The sequence below is a fragment of the Synchiropus splendidus genome, chromosome 12 (assembly GCF_027744825.2).
Source record: "Synchiropus splendidus isolate RoL2022-P1 chromosome 12, RoL_Sspl_1.0, whole genome shotgun sequence".
Lineage (NCBI taxonomy): Eukaryota > Metazoa > Chordata > Actinopteri > Syngnathiformes > Callionymidae > Synchiropus > Synchiropus splendidus.
The window spans coordinates 8069079-8089389 of NC_071345.1; the positions used below are offsets into that span (position 1 = coordinate 8069079).

Genomic DNA, 20311 nt, shown 5'->3' on the forward strand with positions numbered 1-20311 from the left:
TGCAGTGAAGGACAAGAAGTGTGACACATCTGGGACCACTCTGTACTGTACGTCAAAGGGGAGCACACTGCTTAGGTTGCACCCCACTAGTCACTGTTTTCCACCCACCAATGAGTCCAACCAATGAGTTTAGAAAGTTGGTCAATCTGCTGGTGGTGCGTCTTGATTTATTGGAGGGGCAACATGGCGGATCAGAGAAGCAGAAATGCAGCCTATTATTTGGTGTGGAAGCATATTAAAAGTAAAAAAAATAGTCTCTGGGACCATCTACGAGCCAAGCTACGACCCACTCCTCTTCTGCTCCACATCTTCATGCTGTTGATGAGTTTTCCCTCTCCACACACCTCTCTGTAAAGCCAGGGCTCTGACTGGCTGACACACAACTTGTCTCCAAATGTCTCCAGAAACGGGCTGCCTCTCGCCCTAAACATGTCGCATTCTGCACCCTCACTTTACATGACACTGACTAACTTATTCTTGTTGTCTCGCCACCCTTTAGCTCACTCACTGCTGCAGCATGCTACAAGACCATTTGCATTATTTGAACCTCAGCGTGACTCCATGCCCTCGTCCTCCGCTAACAGACTATATTGAAATTTCCTACATTTACCAACCAAGGAGGAGTTACGGAAACCTGAAATGGGCATGGCAGCTGCACAATGGTTAATAAAAGGTTGAAAGCACTTGAAATGAACCACAGGGCGAATCATCCAACAAAGAATAAGGCATATATTCACATATATAGAGCGACAGTTTTGACAATGTCTGTGGAAGCCAAGAGACGTCGCAGGGATGCTGGACTCACACGTCCTGAGCTTGACAGTGTAAAATGTTTCCAAGTGACTTACATGCTCCCTGTGGCCGAGCTGCTGTCCGTGGGCAGGGAACCGTTTGACCGCTCCATCTGTGCCAACCTGAGGAACAAACTGTGGTCAGCAACCGAAGATGAAATCACCATTCAGCGCACCGCTAAAACAAAACGGGGGCCGGGATGCTGACACCACAGGGGCCACGATGGAGCGGCTGAGGAATGAGTGGATTACATCAGTGGCCCGCGCGGCTTCATACTCAAGTTAGCGCACAGCTACCGAGTCATGGCTTTGGGGAAACATAAGCAGCCGTGATAATGAGGCTCCAGATCAAAGGCAGTATTTACCAGAATGGCGCGGCAGCAGGTTAGTCCGGCGAATTAAAATCCCCACCCAGGCCTTTCATCATCAAACTAAATGAAGATTATTTCTGTCGGCTCAGCTTGTTTTTATCGCCGTCACACAAGGCTGGGTGTTGCAGATAAAGCAGTTTGACCTTTGGAGCAAAGGTTAATAGTGTGTGTCCAGAATCGGCAGCGCAGGCGCCCTCTCTCCGTGGTGCTGCTCTTCTGCTCGCTTGAGGCGCCATGTACTTGTTATGGATTCATTTGGGATGACATTTGTCCTAGACTGGCGTTTATGGATCTCTATTTTGGGACTAATCTGAGAATCAAACATGACAGGATTTCAGTCTCACAGTGGAAGAACATCGGTTGGGAGATGTTCGGAATAATTAACTGCAGCTCACACGCCGGCAGCTCAGCAGGATCATTACAAGTGGGCGGCCCGGAAACAGCTTCTGGGACGAAGTTGCATGAGACTGAGCCCAGCTGCATCTCCAGAACCTCACCACAGAGAGAGTGGTCCAGGACTGCAGGCACGGGATTATTCTCTTGCATTTCTCATGCTGTTTCAATTGTTAACCTGCAGATTTAATGTTATTTAATGTCTTTTTTTTATGTGTTTATGAATATTTTAAAATATACTTTCAATTTTTTGATCGTTTTATTGTCTTTTTATTGTTCAATTTTAGCTAAATTATATTGATGTGTATTATTTGTAAACATATGTTGTAGTAACACAGCACAGATATTTTTGTTTTATTTACAATTTTTGGTCTGTTTTAATTTTTGAGAGATAATTAAATTGACATTAAGTCATTTAATATAATTTTATATTTTATATTAAACATAAAAAATATATTTTTTCTAAAAATAAAGTATTGACATTATAAGTTACTGTGTATAATCCATTGATTTGAAAAACTATTTTTCTGAAAAAAAAAACAAAGTCTGATTTCACAAAATTGTATCAGCAAGTAAATACAGTTTTTTAGACCAAGTTTAGGAATCCCTCACTAGAATAGTGTTCCGTCCCGTCGCCATGTTTCCAATTGCAAAACAAATGCAGCGGCACGCTGTGAAAAATGATTTCATTGCTGCTGAATAAAACATGAACATTTTAATGGAACATTGATGAAAACCTTTTTAGATAAGACTCTAATTTCACCATCAATTTGCCATACAGGCGCCGCCTTCGTGCGCTTGGCATCAGAGATGATGATGATGATGATTGGAGGACGAGGCGTACCTGCTGGCGTACTGCTCAATCCGTGAATGGGTGTCATCATGAGAGATCTGAGGTGACTGGGACAGCCTGGAAATGAAGGGGGTAATGGAGATGGATGAGACTGGGCATGCTGGCAGGGTCCCCACACTCACACACACACACACGCACGCAGGACACCATCTAATGGTCCTTCGCAACCGCACCTCCAAAACAAATCTGATGGTCCTAGAAAGAGATCGTAGAAGAGGATGATCTACAGGGGGAGGGAATGTTTCTGACAGCCGCTGCTGGGATTCAGGGCTTCGGAGGAGACAATGAGGGGACAGGCGGGTGTCAGGCAGTGGATCAGGCAACATGCTTTGTTTAGTGAATTTGGGGAAGGTGTGGTTAGTCAGCATTCCAGTGTGTCGATGCTTCTGCTGCGGGGAGATACTTACTCGTACTGCTCTGGACACATGCTGATGAGGGTGACAGGACTGCAAGAGAGTCGGGGGCAAGAAGGGACGGGGAGTAAAGGTACCACAAGACACATCAGGCTCAAGTCCACTCAGAGGGAAACACAGCAGTGACGTGGAGGGAGGTGTGGGAGACACACACACCTTCATCATCATGATGACTATTGTGTATCACAGACACAACAGTGGGGGCAGGTGCATTACTGTCCTCTGGTGTTGTCGTACTGCAAGCCGGCCCCAAGAACACGTTTTCGGGGGCTTGGTCTGGCTCATGTTGGACGACTACAGTAAAGTCTAACCTTCCGCTTTTGATGAAGTCCCACATAAAAGCTCGCGTCACGCCCATCAATGAGCCTTTTGTACGCCAGAGATGAGGAGAAAAGTAGAGCTCATGCCAGCCAGTCCAGAATTACCTCCAGCAGCAAGTAGGTTGGGCAAGAGGGAACTTGATTTGTCAACAGAATAAATAATGAACAAAATAATAATATTTCAATATATCTCTCGGGGTTGGTTGTATGAGGCCAAACCTCAATCTTGCCCCACCTTAGTCTCAACTAAGTCTCAAATTGGTCGGCGTCAGGGGTTCCACCTGAACCTCTCTTGATCATCCTCCCGCGTCACACCTCCCCTCTTTATGTCCTCACTCATCACCTACTTGAACCTCATTGGCTGTCTGGTCTCCATCTCTGGGGGTGACATAGCTCAGATGGTAGAGCGCTGTGACTGAGTGGTGGCTGGTTCGATCCTGTTCCCTATTCAAACTTCAGACAGAGTGACAGAAATCACCTGTAATGTCACCACTGAACATTTCTAAACACATTAGTCTGAGGATGAGGCCAGGAATTCTATAGAAACCAACATGTTCCGATGATGATGAGAGAACTGGACTAGCCACGACCAAGCGTCTTGGTTTAGAGACGAATAAAGGAATCAAAGATGGAGATACGGAGGTAGGAACGGAGACAAATTTAGGGAGACAAGGTGGTTTGTACAGATGGAGTAGAGACACAATGCTGAGGAGAAAGGAAGACTTGACTTGACGATGGGAACATCTTCCAGAAACATCTCTTGTTTAAATCAACCTAAACCATTCTCAAAATGAGATATATCACTTGTTTCTGCGAACTAATGGAGACAAAATGTATTTTCTGTGACCAGTCTGAGCGGGCCCAGCATAAATTTCATGAATGCGACATCTCGTCTTGGCGAGGAGAAAAGACATTGATGTTCCCTAACTGTGAGCTTTTGTCACAAAAATTTCCAGGGAGCGTTTGTGTCATTCTGGCTGCTCTCAGCGGGTCGGCCGGCGTGGACATGTTCCAGTAGCTGCACGGAGGATTAAGACAAACGGAGCAGAGCGGAGACAATGAGGGGAGAAAAGGACGACGAGGCAGCGACAATTACGGCCGTCTTTGCTCAAAATTATCGGCAGTTTATGCGGTTTAATTTCACAGAAGTTTATGAGGCAGGCAGTCAACGGGAAACATTGATGGTTCCGAGGGGTGTGTTTGATCTCAAATGGCTCGGTGTATTTTGATACAGCAGACGGGAAGAGAAGGAAGTGGAGGAGAGAAATAATTGATGGGATTCTGGGATTCACAGTAGCAGACGTATTTGTTCATAGTGTGGTGATGTGGAAAAAGGAAGCTGCAGTGAGAGTGAGATGAAAATAAATACATATTTTACAGTCCGAAGTAAAATATTTACATCTGATTTTCAAAGTAAAAAAAACAGCTCATCACTTCATTAAAGTCTGTCATCTGCGTGAGACCTGGAGTAGAGCCAACAGTCCCACTGCTCCCACGTCCCGTGTTCTCCCCTCTATCCCGCCACATGCCAGGAACGTGCCTTTGTTTCTCCGAGTGAAGCTTTAGAAGCATTTATCAGGTAAGCTGCACAGGAGTAGTCATTTTTCAGCGAGGAAAGAAAAGCGAGGATGGATCAAGTTGGGAGGTGAGGAGGAGGACAAGGGAGGATAAAAGGGATGAAGGTGAGAGCACAATCCATCCGAGAGGTGACTGTGTAAAACCGCGCGTCAGGAAAATCCATCGCGGCCGAGTCATTTTGGGAGGCCCTTTTTTCTCACAAAGAAAATCTAAGGAAAGTGAGACGTGAAGCAAAAGAAGGAAGGAAAACCTAAAAAAAAAAGTGATGCTGCAAAAAAAAGTGATACGTGGGCTGGTATTAGAATAAGCAACAAGTCCAGCAGGGAGTTGGACAGACCTGCCTGTTGAAATCTGCATAAAGTAGAAGAGCTTAAACGGCCCGCTGCGGGGGTTTAATAGACGGCAGCGGCAGGAACATTAATCAGAGCTTCAGCGAAGGCAGAGTTGGTGGAGACCACTAACTACACCTGTGCAAACTGGCACCTCACGCTGGTGTGTGAACGGAGAGGGGCATGAGTGAGTCACAGCAGGTGCGGTGAACCATTTTTATGGCTGAAAAGGTGGCATTTTACCTCTCACGGAAAATACAAGACTGAAAGACCTGCAGCAGTTCCAGCGTGTATTTGGAGAGCAGCGGGAGCCTCTCATGTAATAAAGAAGATTTTCCTCCGTTCAGTCACGAAGTCATTTACCAAACACTGCGCTGTGATTCACCAGATTTAACTGAAGATGAATCTTGTCTACTCACGTCTCCATGTTGTCACCCTCCAGAACCGTCTGCACGGGAAGGTAGCCCAGTCGTGGGTGTTTCGCAAAGTACTTTTTGGAGCGGAATTTGTTCTTGAGTACTTTGGTGAAGTCCCGCATGTCCTCCCCTGAGGTCGTCTAAGGAGAGACAGAAGTCGACAGCAGTCAGTGACGTTTAAAGCTGAAAATATGAGGAATACAAAACTGTATTCGTTGTGAAAATGTTGTCGTTCATCATTGGCGCCGCCAAGGAGGCTACGTCTTCCATGCTGTGGTTTGTCTGTGTGTGTTCACGGAACAAATGGTTCCATTTACTGAAAGTGTTTGTTTTCACTGAACAATCAAGCAGCAGTGACGATGAGGAGACAGAAGACGACTTCATCAACTCTCGAATACACCCACTGATGATGCCACAGTTCATGAGCTGGAACCAACTTTTTAGATTCAGCTCACTTCCATTCCCAGACTGAACACATCGGCAGGTTCAAACAACCTTCAGGAACCGGCACAGAGCAGCGCCGGTATGACAGGCCTCAAAGATAGATAGATAGATAGATACTTTATTGATCTCTGAAGAGAAATTCCCATTTCCAGCAGCATGACAGGTGGAAACATAAGTAAAAAAAAAAAAAAAAAAAAAAAAAAAAAAATGCTACAGATAGGAAATTAAAATAAATAACAACAGTTCAGCATGTGAATGTGTGTGTGTGTCACGAACTAAAGTGCACGTGTGTCTTTGGTGTGAGTGTGTAGTGAGTCTAGAGTGTATAGTGTCCATTTTATCGTCGTTCCCGAGAGATGTTGAAGAGCCGAATGGCGTGAGGGAGGAACGATCTCCTCAGTCTGTCTGTGGAGCAGGACAATGACAGCAGTCTGTCGCTGAAACTACTCCTCTGTCTGGAGATGGTGTTGTGAGGATGACTGGGATTGTCAATGATGGACAGAAACCTGTTCAATGCCCGTCTCTCTGCCACTGATGTTAGGCTGTCCAGCTCTGTGCCAACAACAGAGCCTGCCTTCCTCACCAGTTTGTCCAGGCGTGCAGCATCCTTCTTCTTCAAGCTGCTCCCCCAGCACACTACTGCATACATGAGGGCGCTCGCTACCACAGACTGGTAGAAGATCTGTAGCAGCTTCTTGCAGATGTTGAAGGACGCCAGCCTTCTGAGGAAGTACATGCGGCTCTGTCCCTTTCTGCACAGAGCATCAGTGTTGGCAGTCCAGTCCAGTTTGTCATCCAACTGCACTCCCAGGTATTTGTAAGTGTGGACCACCTCCACACAATCTCCTTTGATGGTGACTGGTTCTGGATGCGGCCTGGGTCTCCTAAAGTCCACCACCATCTCTCTGGTCTTGGTGGTGTTTAGGAGCAGGTGGTTGGAGTCGCACCATGTGACAAAGTCCTGGATCAGTTTCCTGTACTCATCCTCTTGTCCACTCCTGATGCACCCCACGATGGCCGTGTCGTCTGCGAACTTCTGCACATGGCAGAGCTCCGTGTTGGACTGGAAGTCGGAGGTGTACAGGGTGAACAGGACCGGAGAGAGTACAGTTCCCTGCGGTGCTCCTGTGCTGCTGGCCACAGTGTCAGACCTGCTGTCCCCCAGCCTCACAAACTGAGGTCTGTTGGTCAGGTAATCAGTGATCCATGCCACCAGGTGTGTTTCAACTCCCATCTCCGTCAGTTTGTCCCTGAGCAGCAGTGGCTGGATTGTGTTGAAGGCGCTGGAGAAGTCCAAAAATGTAATCCTCACAGCACCACTACTTCTGTCCAGGTGAGATAGGGACCGGTGGAGCAGAAAGATGATGGCATCCTCCACTCCCGTCTTCTCTCTGTATGCAAACTGCAGTGGGTCCAGGGCGTGGTGGATCTGTGGCCTCAGGTGGAGGAGCAGCAGCCGTTCCATGGTCTTCATCACGTGTGACGTCAGGGCGACTGGCCTGAAGTCGTTCAGTTCACCAGGGTGTGGTTTCTTTGGGACTGGGATGATGCAGGATGTCTTCCACAGCTGGGGGACCCTCCCTTCTCCCAAACTCAGGTTGAATATGCGTTGAAGGGGGTGTCCCAGCTCCCTCGCGCAGGCCTTCAGCAGTCTCGGGGATACTCCATCAGGACCTGCAGCTTTGTTGGGGCGCAGCCTCTTCAGCTCTCCACAGACCTGAGCTGCTGTGAATGTCGTTATCGTTATCATCGTCAAAGGTCAGGTGCGTGTCAGGAGGAGGGCTGCGAACATGCATTTAAGCAGCAGGCAGAATCAGCGGACAAACCAGCGAAAAATCTCCCTGTTATAAGAGAATTAATTGTTGCAGTACATTATGGGGTTTGCAGTACTAGTGACAGAAGTGCTATGCAATGGTTTGGAAACTATAATTAACATTATGCCGCATGTAGTGTCCAACTAAAACAAACTGAAGTGACTAGAGAAGGACACTGGAGGTGTGAAACTGGGATTCTGTCCAGCAACCCTCAATTCACAGGACAAACAGCGGAGAGTGAAAGAATATAGATGTAAAGTAGCAACACTTAGCGGCGCATTAGAGATGAACCCACTACAGTGAAGTTTGGGTGCTGCTGAATAAGGGACGGCAGCGCCCCCAGGTTCCCCCACAAGAGTCCATATCGCACCCATTTAGAAAATTGAAAAAGTAAATGAAACCAGCGAGTGAGGAGCGTGTTCACTCCACACACTCAAAGTTTAGCCAATCTTCAGCTGAGAAGCGCAGGCGCTCCCTCTCTTCTAATATTCCTCTGTCTGCTTTGTAGAACTGAGAAATATTGCTTTCGGTAAGAAGCAGAGACCGGGGGGTGGGGGTGGGGTGGGGGGCCCAGTGTGGTTTCACATTTATTGAGTTACAATTTATCTGAAGCCAGAGGTCTGTCAGGAAGGGTGAATGTGGGGAGAAATGAAGTCAGCAGTTCAAAAGGGGTTGCAAAAAAGAAGCGGAGCAACACAGTTGGATTCACCGCGTGGCTTTTGCTTCACACAGCCGGGATAAGACATGGCCCTGATGTTCAACCTGTATATACTATAACATTTGCATCAGTATTAAAATTTAATTTAAGAAAGACACAAGTGTGATTGATACATTTAATAAAATAGTTCAGACTTGCTACTCATTAAATATTGAGTCAGATTGAATAAAAACTTGAGCTGAATGACTTCAACTGTATTTCTATTTGGGGAAACACAATAAAATAAAACAGCTTTTAGTCAAGAGACTCAAAGTGCAACCACTGCTCTGCATCAAGAGAAGCCAGTTCAGGTGCATCTTCTCAGGATGCTATTGAACCAAAGTACAAATAGAGTACAAAAGACAAAGAGGTGTCCATTTACTTTTAAAAAAAAATTAGCAATGTAATATATCAATAAATTAATTGCCATATACCGGAGCATCATAAGCGTATTTTGACTTGAATTTTGGAAGACTGTTTTCAGCTATTTCCCAGCTGTAGCAAACCTGAGTTCCTCTGAAGTCCATGTGCATCAAAGCTATGAAAGTAACATTCCATTTACCAAGCCTTTGATGACAAGCACAACTTTGCCTCGTAAGACTAAGAGTCTGATCAATAAAGCAGCCCAGTTTCTCAGGCGTCAGGAGCGGGTGCTGCAGAGGGTTGAGAATTGATCTGAATGTGATTTGAGTGTGTGTCTCACCGGCGTGCAGTACTCCACCATGGGATAGTTGAGCTTGTGGCCTTTGGCTGTGCGCCCGGAAAAGAAGCAGCTCTGACAAACGTCGTAGTTGAAATGCTTCAAACTGCGATACCTGAGGAGAGAGAGGAGAGCGCTGAGGAGGCAGAGAAGCAAAGCTGCTCACTAGTGATCGGGACAATGTTTATATCTCCAGGGCGAGTGTGGCGATAAACACGCAGCGATAAAAGCAGGTCACTACAGTCGGCAGGCTTTTCTCACTGCGTTACATGGAACCTGTGATGTCACCAGAGTGACGGGCGGGAGTCAGAGGAGGAGATTCAGACTTAGAACACCTCCGTCCCTCTCAAGGTGAGCTGAATGATGAGTGAGGAAGAGCACAAGATAACACACGCATCATTACGCTCAGACACGCAGCATATTAGCTTAAGCTGGGTCATTAATTCACGTCCAAACTGAAGAATGATGAGTTTATTAACTAATAGGAAAAATAATTTCAGATAAATTAGGGAGTGGGGATGGCTGGAATACATAATTCGTTTGGTGGTTGCCATAAAAATCCAATTAATATTTTATATCATCAGCTACTACATACCAAAGGAACATTTAGAATTGGATTCGACTTGAAGAGTGTCGGCAAAGTGTGGCCCTTTGTCAGTGTTTATGTGGCTCTCATGAGGTCGGCGCAAAATGAAAATGATGATTTTGGTTTTTTCTTTTGATTCTTAATTAATAATGTGCACAGTAACAGCATTTTGGTCCACAAAATAAAAACATTAAACAGTACATTCAGATTCGTTTCCTTCAGTCCTCCTGTCTTTTAATCACAGTAAACAATGTGGCCCCTTGGGAAATTCAGCTGTCCACCCATAGACTGGGATGATCTTCAGCTCATCCAAATCTGGGTCCTAGTGAGTTTGGAAAGTCTAGTCCAGTTATGAGGAGAAAGGTGACGAAAGAGCTGAGCAGGAGGCAAAGCTCTTGAGCTACAGACAGACGTGAGCATTGTGTAGAGATCGAAAAAACAAGGAACTTGCCGTTAGAAAGAGCTGATGGCAGCGGCTTCTGTCTTTACAGTCAGTGGGAGGAGTTAAGTGATCAGGAAGAAAGTCTTCCGCATCGAGAGAAGCCAGTTGTGGTGGCTTGGGCGTCCTGTCAGCCAGGCCTAGATGCCTCTCTGCTATGTGATTCCAGCCAAGCTCAACTAGCAAGAGGCCTAGGCTGCACAAGTTTTTTCCAAAACACTTGCATCACCGCAGAAAGATTTTCTCTTCCTACCTCGTCACGTCGGATGTCAATTCACCTGACGGCCCCAAACGCTTTAGAGGCACTTTCCTGCCCGCACCCTTCCCTCCCTCCCCCCTCCTCAAACTCTCATCCATCAACGACAGAGCTTGGTTGACGTGTGCTTCATCAGAACTCCGAATGTTTCCCACTTTGTGCTGGCGAAGCACAGACTGTGAGCAGGACAATTCTGCCAACACACTTCACTGAACATACTGTTGCATCTCTGTCCAGGCCCAGGGAAAGATTTCCCTGCAGGACTGATCGCTGAATCTAAATTCTATACCGAGTTAAGCGTTTGCTGAGAGCAGCAACAAACTTGCTTGCTTCCTGACAGTTTGTTTAGAGACTTATTTTGGCGCCGTAGCCCAATTTAAATGTCACAATGAAGAGAGGGGGGGCGGGTGTTTGTGCAGAATAAGGCAACTTGACATAAATGCAAGGGATAAATTGAGTCCACAGTTATGGAATTTAAAGCACCTTATTATATAACTTATAACTTACATCCATTTATTCCATGTCTGTTATGAGGCACCACAGATGGCAAAGAAGGCTTGTATTGGTGGGTATCTTGCGATACGATACGCATCGCGATACAGTGAGTGATAGGATACATTGTGATATATTTCCATACTGTAAGCTCAGCAATATATTGTGATAAGAGCCATCATTTTAAGGGGGGAAATCAGGCAATGCAGTACAATATTGTGAGAATGAAAACGGGTTTACTGTGATGTCAGTCCTGTTAGACTTCCATTTAAATTTCAGAGTCCAACAGAGGAATTAATCCTTCCTTTACTCAACAAAATTACTCCAGCGTGCAAAAAGGAAATGTTAGTATTAATAAAGGATTCAAGTCTTGCGATAATTGAGCGTATCAGTATTTTCTTATACCCTCAATGGCCAGGGTTGCAGAACAAGTGACCAAATGGTGTCAGAAGTGGGATGTCCACAGGAAGCAGATGGAAGAAATACACCAGTTCTATAGGGGCCACTGCGAGGTTTCATCAGACATCAGTGGCCCCTAAGCCGCCATTTAAACTGCATCAAATTCATACATGTTTTGTTCTCTACAACTCTGTGTTATCGATTTGGTTGTCAGGGAATATTTGTCAACACGTCTGCACACAACATTGTGTTTCTGGTTGGAAACCCTCTGGACGGTATTTAGTCCGTGGCATATCAGCCGCTGACATTTAGATAAATGTCCGCCCTCCAGAGCTGATCTGCCCTTTGTGAGAAGCAAGCGGAACATGTGGTCTGTGTGTGTGCGTTTGTTTGTTCATTCCTACCTAAACCCGACAATAGGACACTCCTTGCAGATGTTGCACTTGGCCTGGTGCTTGGCCGTCTCTGCTGCAGCCACTCTGTGCAGGACCGGGAGCCAAACCATCGACTGAGGCTCCAGGCGCATCCATTCGACAAACTGTCTGGGCTCCAGCTCCACCTTATTGTTCACCTGGGTATGGCAGAGAAAGGCGGCGTCAAAGAAAGAACATTTTTACAGAAAGATGGAGGACAATTCAGAAACACGTCATTGTTTCAACGAGAGGTGAAAGAGTGAATCAGGTTCAAGCGACGGTGGGCTCGACAACGCCACCTTCATCAATCATCTTTACATTCTTGTCCTCCCTCTTTGACCTTCACCTGAGTCTCCCCTGGAGCGGCTGAGCTCAGTCATTGCTCCTCCCTCCCATCAACTTCCCAGACTGCAGAAATAAAGCACTAATTGCTGCAGACGAGGACGGCTGAGAGGATGGATGGACAGTTAAAGGAAAGAGGGAGACAATAGAACAGTCAAGAAGGGTGTATTTATGGGGGGCCCTTCCTTCATCATGGGCCCTATTAAACAAAATGAAGTGAGCGATTGCACCGTAGCTGTCAAACCTGTGCCGGCCGGGTTCTTTACCGAGCACCTCAAGGTGGAATCACCAGGACTGATGATGAACAAAAGGTGATTTAAGGACTGCATTTTCATGGTGTATGATCACGGTTTGGGTGGAGAAAAGAAGACGTAGAAACTAGAAATGACACTTCCACTGGTTGATTTTGGTTCAGATGAAGTGAAGACATTAAACCAATTCCTTGTTCTACCATTAGTGTCTGCTCACAGCCGGGTCACAACCTCCTACTCTCCCCTACTAATGACCTTGAATTCATTTTGAGGTGAAAGCCTGAAGAGCAACTACGTAAGACACTTCAAACTCAAATCTGCATCAACCGACTTGCTCCATTTTGAAGCTGCTGCCCCCGCGACGTGGCGCCGGCTCAGCAGGCGAAGACAGACGGATGGATGGCTTGCACGAGGAGGGTTGCTACTACACTTCAGGAGGTCCTCCGCCCCAAAAAACAGACTTTTGGCATCATGTTATTAATTTGACCTCCCACCTGCAGGAGTCAGAGATGACACACAGCACAGCACCAAGGTAATTCCATCTATCCCCACTGCCTATTGGATAACTCAGCTTAAGATGACACAATGGTCATTTGAATCGCACAATAACCTCACGCGTAACACCCAACGTGCGCGCACACAAACCTCCCGTCGTGAAGGTTTCATCATCCCTTATTTTGATGGCGTGATGTGGCGAGATAAACCATTAAAAGTGTTTTCTGGCCGCAGTGAAAATGAGCAGAAGGCTTTTCATGGCGTCAGGGTTGATCAGTGAAGCTCCCACTATAAAAGACTTTTATGGGCGAGGGAGAAAGAGCGAGACAGGTGTGAGACAGACAGCAAGACCTCCAGGCGGGGGGTGGGGGGTGTTAATGACAATTAGCTTTGTGGGATCGAAGCGTAATCTCTTAGAGTCCCGAGCCCTCGCTGAATGCCGTTAATCGCTAATGTCACCCGCTTCCGAATCGCCGTGACCTGGACATCATCGTGGCTGTTAAGGTTTTTACAGCGACAGTATATTGGGCAAGTGCCCACCTGGCCAGCCATAAATCGCAACCTGTTGAGCTGGTTAAGCCAGGCACACACCAGTAGCCATATTGAAAATGTCGGTCTGGTTCATGGCTGTGGTTAATGACCTGAAAACTTTAAGTGACTCTCTCTGACCAATAGACGGCACATTGTGAAGGAAAGCTGCTGGAGACGGGGTAAATGATGGATGAGTAGTTTGGGAATAACTTTCTTTGCATACAACAACTTCCAAACTTCTCCAAATCTTGTCCTTTCTAGTCACCATGACAACCTTCATCTAGCTCTGCTTCCTGTCAGCCAGGCCATGGCATTCTGAGGTGCACACACTGTGACTGAGAGCGACCAAACTCACGTGCTGGAAGCAGCTGCGAACACTGGGTTCGATGTTGGATCCCCCGAAAGCGGCCACCTCACCCAGCTGCTTTGGGATCTGGATGGCTTCGTGTAGCAACAGGCCGAGCTGCCTCTGGTCACATGTGTCGCCCGCTGATGCCACCTGGCTGAACAGAACTGGGGAACAAGGAGAGACAAGAGTCAGAGCATGTAGGTGGTTCAGGTTGGAAACGGGGTTGGAATTTTAATTCAGAGGGAGTGGGACTGATAAAGGAAAACATGCAATCCTCCTCCTATGGATCCTGGAAAGTCTAGTTTGGATTCTGGGAGCATGGATATCTGCCAGGTGACCTGCAGGCTTGAGCAAAGAACAGTCGGAGGGAAATGTAATTTGGATGAAGTTATGCAACATCTTCACGGCTGGTGAGCAAACAGGAGAAGACTTAAAGGCGAGGGCACGACAGGTCTGTGCTCCGTTTGATCTCGGCTGAGGCCGGATGTGTGCGCCTGTCGACAAACACCGGCAGTGATCTCTGATCACACTCACCGTTCAGCGTCTTCTAACTGGGAAAACGTTACATTCTGCACGGACGGACGTCGTGAACTTTTATGCTCAGCTCTAACAAGCGACCAGACTCAAAGAGTAAAGGAGGAAGAACGCACTCATCCGTGGTTTATATCTTTCCTCGGCTAATAGAAGCTGGCAGTGGAACGAATGAGCTGAGGGGTGGAATCCGTGCCCTGGCAGCGGAAGGGAAGAAGAGAATGGGAAGAGGGCGCTGGATCCCAGAGTAAGTGCGATGGGACAAAAGACAAGGTGACAGTGCTAGATGGATGAACAATGCGGTAAGCAGTGACAGCCCAAGAAGACAGACACAGAAAGATAAGGCAGCAGAAACAAAGAGCAGGAAGTCCCCATGACAGTCTCATCCCAGCGCAGCCAGCCTATATTCCAGGTCTCTAATCCTCCAAAATAAATCAGGAAAGACAATTATATAAAGAGCAGGGGGAAATGTGTAGGAGGTCTCTCATCCAATTAGTCAAACTGTTCTCTGGCGCTGTCATTCGCAGACTCTGACTAATACTCGGGGGATTTCGTGGAGCAGCCGACTGGTTTCTATTCATCCTATCTTTGCTCATTTTTTGCTACTTACATTTATATTTTTCCTCCAGGTGACCCTTGGATAGAGAGAGTAGACCGATCTTCATGGAGAGGACGCGGATCATGCCACTGCGCCCCCTGTAGGAGACACATTTCGATATAAGGGTGATGTGGTGAAGCTGGGAACGGAAGTAGAGTGTTTGGAGTGCAAACTGAATGGAAATTACTATTGTCTTAAATCTCTCCCAATGAAGAGGTGCATGGTGACACAAGGTTTGACCACACATGAGTATAAGGGAAAATAAAAATGAAAAACGCAATAAGAAAATGCTAAGAAGATGGCTGTGAATGCGTGTTGCCTTCACTGTGTCCTGGAAGATTCCCAAATTCTTCATTGAGTTTGTGTACAGTTCAGTAAACTCTGAAACGCACAGCCGTCTAATGAAAACAGTGTGAACTCAATCCGATGTAATAAGTATTCGCAGATGCAGCAGCATCTATGTGCTGAGCTGTGAAAACAACGATCAAATTACAAACAGTGCAAATGTTGACAGGGATGAAAGCTGAGTATGGAAGTGCCAGAGGAGGAGCTGGAACGCACATGTCGTAGACGTTGAGCAGCCAGTTGAGACACATGTCGACGCAGAGCGGCACGTTGACCAGGTCCTTGTGCTCCTGTTCCAGACCGTCATAGATGGACGTCAGGCAGTTGATGACGTCCGGCACCGACAGCAGCTGGTTGTTGTTGGTCAGCTTGTGCTGTTCAAACGTGTTCTGGGCCACGCTGAGGTCCAGCAGGTCCACTGGAGATGAAAGGGAAGGCAGCAGAACCAGGACGTGGGAGATGATGGAGAGGCAAGAAGGAGAGGGAAAACAGACACTCTCCATCAGTACCGCACTCGTGTTGACTAAAAGTTCCTTTAAGTTACATAGAGGAGATAGAAAATGTGATTAAATTGACATTAATCGCGAGTTAACTCAGATTTTGTGCAATTAATTGAGATTTAAATATGGCTCTTCTGACTGATTATTACGAGTTTGCTTATTGCTTCATCTTAATATTTCAGCTTGAGCCTCTTGCTATTCTTGATGCTTTTCTGTTCATGAAGACAGAGATTTTTGTTTTAATCTGCTCTTAAAAACCAAAATATCAGTGTAAAAATATTGGATTACGCGCGATGGTGTGTATCACTCAAACAAAAGAATAAAATAGGCAGATAAGAGGAAAAAATAAATGAATAAAAATCATATGAATCACTTGTAATATTCTTAATATAATGTATTTTATTTTATTTTTGCCATTAAAACTTTGGTTTATTCTTCAAAAACTGTGATAAATATGTTCATACATTTTTGTACATATACATTTTAACATATTTTCTTACAAATACAAATGTGTCCTCTCTTTATATATTTCAGAATATTTTAAATGTCTGTATTGTTGGGACTAATAATACACAGTTTTTCATATTTTAATATTATGCTTTGACGTTGAGTATAGTTATATGTAAACCCACATTTTCTAATGCGACTTTCATCATGATTCTGTATGGAACTATTATGATTATTATTATTCTTTGCAGAGCAATATTTCCATCACATGACAGAAAAGACTCTCCACCCAACCGTGACAGAATATTGGGGACCTCCAGGTGAAACTGTGTCCCCACACGCAGCCATGAAGCCAGTGAACCACGCTTCTCATCTCGCTGCATGAGTGGAATAGGGGAGACTGCAGGAGACAAGGTGGACGGCACACCAGCTCATTTGTGCGCGTCGGTTCCCCCGGCACCGTCTTAACCATATTATACATTCCGCAGTAGCCTTGCTCCGTGTCTGACTTTCATTCTGACACCGAGGGGCTCGGAGCCACAAACTGTTCTGGGAGCAAAGATCTCAATTGAATCTGAATCTGATTCTGGACAAATACCGATCTGGCTGTGTGAGTGTGCGTGTGCATGCCTCTAACTGACTTTACCCAATTGAAAAATCACTCCGCGTAATAAGGCTTCTCGGCATAACCAGTCATGTGACCAGACAGGCAGCACAATATTGCCTTGATAAGAACAGCTCCACTGTTCAAACTCATTACAACACCATAACCCACTCGGATGACTGTTGAAGCGCACAAACAAGAGAGCAAACACGCAGCAGGGTCTAATTGAGCCGCGTGGGTGCACAGTGTGTGTGGGTGAAATACAGTGAACAGCTGTTTACTGCGCTCATCTTTGTCACTGCCATTACATTTCCTTAAGAAGCAGAAGCTGCTGTCACGGTGGAGGAAGCACCACGAGGGAGATGCGCATGTGGAAGTGGGTAAATGTGGTTTACGCGACAGACAGTAGCCACAGGTAATAAAGTCCTGAGTCCGCAAGGCACAAAGGTAAACACGCTCTCCTGGAGCAAAACAGAGATATTGAATTACTGCGGCGCAATCCACACTTGGAGATCCGTCAGCTCACACATTGAAGTGATGTTCTGCTTTCTCCTGATGAGACACTCCAATTGTAGAAGTGATATCAGAATAATTACATTTTTTACATTGCATTTTTACAGTTTTTTTTGTTTGTTTCCGTGTTTTTTGCAAGATACTAATTATAAAATGGTATTATTGAAACATTAAAAACATCACTCCATGAGAGTTCTGAAAGGATGACTCAACAATTAATCCATAAAATGATTAAAATGAATGCATTTTTCACTAGAATACCTCAAACCAGACTTTATTTGCTTTGATGTTTTACTCCAAAGACGACTCACCGCTGACATTTAAATATTTAGAGATTATATTTCATTTAATATTACATATTGTACCTTTTACTAATAGACTGGTTATGAGCTTTAATTATTCATTAAATGTGCCACTGAAACTTTTTTTTTCCAATAGATGAAATTTAAATTTTTCAAATAATTGAATTATCAAAATAATGTACAATAATACTAAGACATATATTTATCCAATCTAAAAATATATGAAAATGCATATTAAAATATCTTCATGACTCAAGATAATTTTTAGGCTCATATATTTTTTATGTTGGTTGTTGGTTAATTCGGATTTACAAATATTCTAAAATGTCTCGCATTGCTTCCTGTGTGACCAGCTGCAGTTAAAAAGCCAGAAAACTTCATAAAAAATGTCTGCTCTGTGTCTTCGGTGCTCAGTCTTGCTTCCGCCTCCTGCAGCCTGACTACGCTCATTATAAACATAAACTATCCAGACCAAACACATTCTAGCATCATTTTCATGTCCATCTGATGTCTTCAGATGGACTCAGATCCACTGAATTGCACCTTTCCGGGCCACAAAGATAAAAAGTCTGGGTGTTGTACTCACAGCAGAGAGCTTTCTGTAGCCTGCGGATCTTCATCGCTGTTCGATATGCTGAGAACCTGACGTTGTTCAAGTCGGCTACACCGGGAGACAAGAGAAAAAAAAAAGATATAAAGTGCCAGTGGACAAATGGAAGACAGGCGGTGAGAGCGAAATCTTTTGGGGCATCCATCTTCCCTGAAAAACAGAGTATTTGTTGGTAAAGTTTCATGGAGTCGACAGACAGGAAGAAAGTTGTTTAAGTCTGTCTCACTGCGGCGAGGACTCATTTGTCAAACTGCTGGCCTGTACAAAGTCTCACAGCTTAATAACGTTCCCACTGCTCATTATGTGAGTCGCACAGAGTGAAGCAGCAGTTAGAGAAGCAAAGCAAGCTGCACTTTGCAGTCCTGTGATTGTCCATCCAACATGTACGCAGTTATTTGTCTCGTCCTGTTGAGCTGGGAAGTTGAAACTCCTCATAGCCCCGTGACCCACATGATCACCCTCATGACTGGCTGGGTGTTGGAGCAGAAACAAAAACCGAATGAGCGCAGTCGTCTTACCTAAAGACTGGTAGAGTTCTGTCATCTTGGGGTGGTCCCAGCAGGTGGTCTGCGTCTGGTGACTGCAAACAACCAGATGAAACGACATCAGACTAAAATACAAACATTAAAAATGTAAGACAACACACTCAAGCGGTGGAACGTCGCCTGTCTCCACTGAAGATCTTTTGTTTCAGATGTGCACGCATGAATAATCCAGCAGATCAACACACAAATAGACGCATGATTCACCGTCTGTCGTTTAAGACAAGTGTATTTTCCCAACTCGTCCAAAACAAACTAAGTCTTCCCACAGACCAGGCTACGGTCGATCAAAGGTGGTCGTCTTCAAACACTCCGGCTGCCAATCCCTGCCTCTACTTGAGCTGTGGTTTGTTTGTGTTGTTTTTTTCCCATGGTCTTCTTCAGATCTTTGTGGAATATGAGAGGTAGTTTGGAGATAAAGGGTCTTTGAAATAAGAAGGCAGTTTTTTCTCACGTGGTGGCTCCCTGGTGTGATCTGCGATGGCTTGCTCTGAGCTAACCAGACGACTAGCAGGACGTGCACCGTGTAAATAACAGCGCACAGCGTAAACAACAACACAAGAATGCAAATGAAGTCACCAACAGTCATTCAGGTTTAATCCTATGCTAAGCCATTCATTATCTGGAGCCCTTCTCAGCTCTACAGGGAGTGAGGTGGAGGACACCCTGGAAAGGGGGACAGACAACCACTCACATACTGACTCAACATTGGCTACAAAGCAAATGCAGTTGCTGACATCACGTTGGGAAAGTCTAGGTAAAACAGTTGCAGGTTCAATTACAAAGAGAGGCAACATTTCAATGTGTCGCATAAGTCCTTTTGTGGGTGTGTTTTTATACATGCAACAGAAAATGTATCCACCAAGTTACAAAGCCTGTTGAGCATTAAAATCTCAAGAACACGATCCAATAAAGGTGGGTGGATCACATGGTCATTTTGAAGACTTTAGAAATACTAATCTAAAATGTTTTTTTAAGTATCTGCTGCTGATGACCACTTGTGTGCTGTGCTTATCTGACTGCAAAGGTAAATACCCAAGAATAAACATGTAAATATCAGCCAATCACGGGGTGTCGTCAGACCAGACCATGCCAGGCAAATGTCCTGCACGACAAAAATTGTCTTCTGCTGAAATGAAGGTTTCATGTGTGGTAGAAAGTACCATTAAATTCTGCATTTCATTTACTCTTTTTAACTTTTTTTTTCAACAATCCGATGACAACTGTCTGAGCCAGCTTACACTCCATTTAGTTGTACCTGTGTAACAACAACTGAGCCGATTGTATTTAAACGTGCCGTACAATAACCAAGTGTAGTGCACAGACATTTTGGGGGTCTTCAACTAAATGCAGAAAAAAAGGGCACCCGTATTTCACGCACACTCTTAAGAGGTCCCCTTTCATTTCTATTACTTACGGTCAAGTGACCGACTGTGGCTAAAAACCAAGACAATGCAAGTTACATACATTGGAATCACTGAAGGAAATGAACGTCCAAAATTCAAAATCGCTTTAGGGCATTAGAGATGCAATAACTTTGACGCTAATATCAACAAAATATTATGTGCCACAGTGGTTTCTATTCTACCAAATATTTGGCCAGAATTGAGTGAGTCACTTTTTTTTATTCATAATTTATGAATGGAA

General features: G+C 45.2%; 1 protein-coding gene across 6 annotated transcripts in view; it reads right to left on the reverse strand.

The window, feature by feature from the left end:
• The window catches only part of utrn (utrophin), a 140055-nt gene that overhangs the window by 14127 nt on the left and 105617 nt on the right, over nucleotides 1-20311 (reverse strand). For 5 of the 6 annotated variants that reach the window (XM_053881364.1, XM_053881363.1, XM_053881367.1 and 2 more), the window contains 11 exons: nucleotides 18641-18702; nucleotides 18099-18173; nucleotides 15363-15564; nucleotides 14814-14899; nucleotides 13679-13836; nucleotides 11696-11862; nucleotides 9123-9234; nucleotides 5468-5604; nucleotides 2816-2854; nucleotides 2400-2465; nucleotides 849-914 (listed from right to left, as the gene is read on the reverse strand). In XM_053881364.1, coding sequence (XP_053737339.1) covers nucleotides 849-914; nucleotides 2400-2465; nucleotides 2816-2854; nucleotides 5468-5604; nucleotides 9123-9234; nucleotides 11696-11862; nucleotides 13679-13836; nucleotides 14814-14899; nucleotides 15363-15564; nucleotides 18099-18173; nucleotides 18641-18702 — 1170 coding nt within the window. The remainder of the gene's footprint in view (nucleotides 1-848; nucleotides 915-2399; nucleotides 2466-2815; nucleotides 2855-5467; nucleotides 5605-9122; nucleotides 9235-11695; nucleotides 11863-13678; nucleotides 13837-14813; nucleotides 14900-15362; nucleotides 15565-18098; nucleotides 18174-18640; nucleotides 18703-20311) is intronic. The other variant, XM_053881366.1, reaches the window with a different exon arrangement.